Consider the following 4,044-nt stretch of genomic DNA (forward strand, 5'->3'; position numbering starts at 1 on the left):
TTGGAACTCAACACTGGGACAATTAATCTGTGATAGAATGTATTGATTCGTGTCTAGTCCACAGGCTCTTTATCTACCCTTATTTTTAAATATTACAATCATTACTACTGTTGCGGATTGGCTGCTGGTTATAGAAACTGCCCAATTTATTAATTAATTTCGATTGGAATTTAAATAGAGCAGTTTCTGGAATGGGTGGCTGATCTGCAACAATAGTTTTATACCAAGACAGCATGTTTGATGCTATTTATGTTGGAGCAACACATTAGAATATTGTGAAAACCCAGCCCATTTCACAAAAGAGGAAGAGGTTATAAATCACAGGTGACAACATTTGAGGCGTTAAGTATGTTATTTCCACTGTTACATACTCTCCTTGTACAATTACATGGGACAATTTTGAATGAAACATGAAGTCTTATTTATTTCAGTTTTAATGAGGATTTTTAAAAGTGCAAAGAGTGTTTTCAATGCTGCTGCACTATCATACATAAACCATGGTAATACAAGAATCATTTTCCCATTAACACATCCATTCTAGGCAGTAACAAACAAGTCTGCAATATTAACAAATTATGTTTTGGCAGCAATCAATTTCCATAAAAGAAAGCCAGTTTCATACAATGAATGGCACATCACAGCAAAATATTCTAAAGGCGGTTTGAAAAGACATTTTGAACAAAAGTTTTAATTTATACAGCTGACTGTTGCTCACTACAAACATAAATTGTGCTGGGCCGGATTCTCCGTCTCGTCCTGCCAGGCAGCTTTGGTAGAATTTTTAATGTTTTTGGCATGAATTCCATACAGGACTCACGAAATTTCTTAATACGCCAGCAGTAGATGATGGGATTGAAAACTGATTTCAGGTAAGTGAGCCACAAAACCCAGATGCTAACAGTATAGAAGGACTGACTGTGATAAAAGTTCTTGCTGAAAACGGAGAGTAGACTATACACTGTGTATGGCAACCAGCAAATGGAAAAGCCAATGAAGAGGATTAAAATAGTTGTGAAGGCTCGGGTTTTAAAACTCATATCAACATTTATTTGATGAGGGCGCTGCAAGCCCACTTGGCTCAAGCAAAGGCTGTCCGCATGGTTGTGGATCCGCACAGCATTCCTTCGCACTGTGTTCAGAATGCAGAGGTAAGAGTATAGCATCACACCAAAAGGAACAAAAAAAATAGTCACCAGCAAGAGCACTGCATAAATGCGGTTAGCTTCAGTCTCTGTGTACCCCAGAACGCACTGGGGTGCCCGTGTAGGCACTTCCACCACAGTCCAGCCAATCACTGATGGAAATGAAATACAGAAGGAAACAGCCCATGAAATGATAATCATTATTTTGGCACGATGAGGATTCAGTTTGTCTTGCCGCTGCACAATGATTAAATAGCGATCAACACTGATTATCAGAAGTATTGCCACACCTTCTAGGACAAAGAACCAGTAAAGCATAGCAGATATCCGGCAAAAATAACTTCCAAAGATCCACTCAACTGTTATGATGGTGACCGTGGTAAAAGGCATGCATATCAAAGACAGCATGATGTCAGAAAATGCAAGGGTTGCTAAGAGCAGGTTGATTGCTGAGCGCATTGCAGGCTTCTGATACACAATTAAACACACAATTGCATTACCAAGGAAACCAACTGCAATCATTGACATCATAACTATTGCTAGTAATATCCTTACAATGATAGGAAGATTTGTCTTGCCTGAATTCACAGTTGGACTTGTTGCATTCAAAACCTCAGGGACACAGCTCTGTAAAAGAGTGTTATTACACTCCATCGTCACGTGGAAAGTGCCACTAATTCACTTCTTCGTGAAAAATGAGCAGTAATACATTTCACATCTCTGCAGGGATTGTTTGAAGATAGACCAGATTCTTAGTTAATAAAAATCCTTTGCAATTGGATATAGTGCAGTGCAGGGACATCTTGATATGAATTGTCTTCATTACTATTTCCAGCATATTGTTAGCCGCATCACAATTTCCAAAGAGCACTTCATCACCTAGGAGGGATTAACAAAAGAAAATAATTATTCAAATAGGTTCCCTATCACCAGCTTAAGTTCATAATCTTCCAAATATTTTGGCCTGAGTTTTCATCCCAACGAAGAGGCAGGTTTGAATACGGGAATGCTGGCACTTTCTTGCTGCCAGTTGGCATGCCGATCTGCTGGCATGATCCCATGTTCCCATCAAAGGCCTATTTCCAAAGAGGGCACTGTTGGGGGAGCTGGCTACCATATACTGGCCAATGGTGGGAGGCCAATTAAGGGCACTCCACATGCCATCTGAATTTTTTAGACAGGTACAGTCCCCCTCCCGTCAGTCCCCGAATGTGGCTGGATCCCAGAGACGGAATGGTAGCATTCTCCCAATGGCAGACCAGAGGCTGCCAGAGCTGCATTCTGCACAGCATGGAACAGCAGGTCTGTGATCGCCACAGTTGTAGCTTCAGGGCATTCTGTGGAGAGGAACCCATTGCTGGGCTCCCCACTCCCTCCACAATGATGGTCTGAAAGCTGTGGTTGCAGCACATTTTGTACCATCCATATCTTCAGAGGAGGCACCTTCATGCTCCCCCACCCATGTGGCACCTCCTACTTCCCCCAGTGGGGCTGCCAGCCACCCAGAGCCTCGGGCATTCCCTTTGGCCCTCCCAGCTGCAAAGCCTTCCCATCATCCTTAATTGGACAGGTCTCCTGGCAGCTGCCTCTTAATTGGCTGCCTCCTGAAACATCGCCTCCAGGATCCCACCGTGCCCACTTCCTGATCCAGAATTCAGCCTGGAAATAAAATTCAGCCCTTCCACACCCAAGCTTTCCTCGTTTTCCCAACATCTTACATAACTAGACTGCAATTTCTGAAGCAAATGCTTTGTAAACCAAAATCTGTATCTCTGCTCTCTGCTAATGCATGGGAAGCATAGTTCAGGCCACATAACCTAAAACTGTCGTAAATCACTCACTGAAGAATTTATGGGATGTTGACCACGTTTTCATATTATCTTCAAAGGCAGCAAATACCATGCCATTACGGGCTAACATCACTCATCTAATATAGCTTACAGATCAAAATGTACAGAAGTAGCAAGATTGACAATATACCAGCAGTTCAATTATGGAAGGTCATTAACTTGAAATGTTAATTCGATGTCTCTCTCCAACGATGCTGCCTGACCTGCTGAGTATTGCCAGCATTTTCTGTTTTCATTTGAAATTTCCAACATCTGCAGTATCTTGCTTCTGTAAGAAAGCTTTAGGACAATGACCCAATGACAATGAAGGAAGGGCGATATAAGTTCATGTCAGGATGGTATGTGACTTAGAGAGGATGCTGCTTCCACAATATAACTGTACTTGACTTTTTTGATGGCAAAGAGATTGCAGAGGAAGGAGTACACTTGGCAAGTTGGTGCAGTGCAGCCCATAGATCAAACGTACTGCAGCAACAGGAGTCCCAATGCTGGAGGTGAGTGACAGGAGCGCCAATCAAGCAAACTATTCTATCTTGGATGATCTTGGCCTGTTGTAGGAGCTTCAACCATCTTTTGATGAGTATTCCATCTCACAAGCTGGCTGAGTCCTAAAGGACATAGCTGCAATACTGGGTCTGGAAAAAAGCTACTTGACTTCGTCCTTACCAATCTACCTATCGTGGATGCATCTGCCCATGACAGTATTGGTAGGAGTGACCACTGCACAGTCCTCATGGAGACAAAGTCCTGTCTTCACGTTGAGAACATCCAATCATTCATGCTCTATCATGTTGTTGGCCCTACCACCATGCTAATTGGGAAAGATTTCAAACAAATCTAGCAACTCAAACCTGGGCATCACTGAGGTGATTTGGGCCATTAACAGGAGCATAATTGTATACAACCACAACTTGTAACCTCATGGCCCAACATATCACTCACTCTACCATTACCATCAAGCAAGGGGATCAACCCTCGTTCAATGAAGAGTGCACAAGGGCATGCCCAGGAGCGCTATCATGTAACAGCTGAAGGCACTGGATACTGCAAAG

The 4,044-nt window shown here is 42.7% G+C and overlaps 1 protein-coding gene across 1 annotated transcript; it reads right to left on the reverse strand.

Annotated features, from left to right (window-relative positions):
• Positions 1-692: 692 nt before the first annotated feature.
• gpr45 (G protein-coupled receptor 45) lies at positions 693-1,796 on the reverse strand. The gene has a single exon (XM_041199669.1). The coding sequence runs from the start codon at positions 1,794-1,796 to the stop codon at positions 693-695; it is 1,104 nt and encodes a 367-aa protein (XP_041055603.1).
• Positions 1,797-4,044: the final 2,248 nt, after the last annotated feature.

This window comes from Carcharodon carcharias, chromosome 11, assembly GCF_017639515.1.
Source record: "Carcharodon carcharias isolate sCarCar2 chromosome 11, sCarCar2.pri, whole genome shotgun sequence".
Taxonomy (NCBI): Eukaryota; Metazoa; Chordata; class Chondrichthyes; order Lamniformes; family Lamnidae; genus Carcharodon; species Carcharodon carcharias.

Coding starts and splice junctions, on each gene's coding strand:
- gpr45 (XM_041199669.1), bottom strand. CDS start 1,796: ATGGAGTGTAATAACACTCTTTTACAGAGCTGTGTCCCTGAGGTTTTG.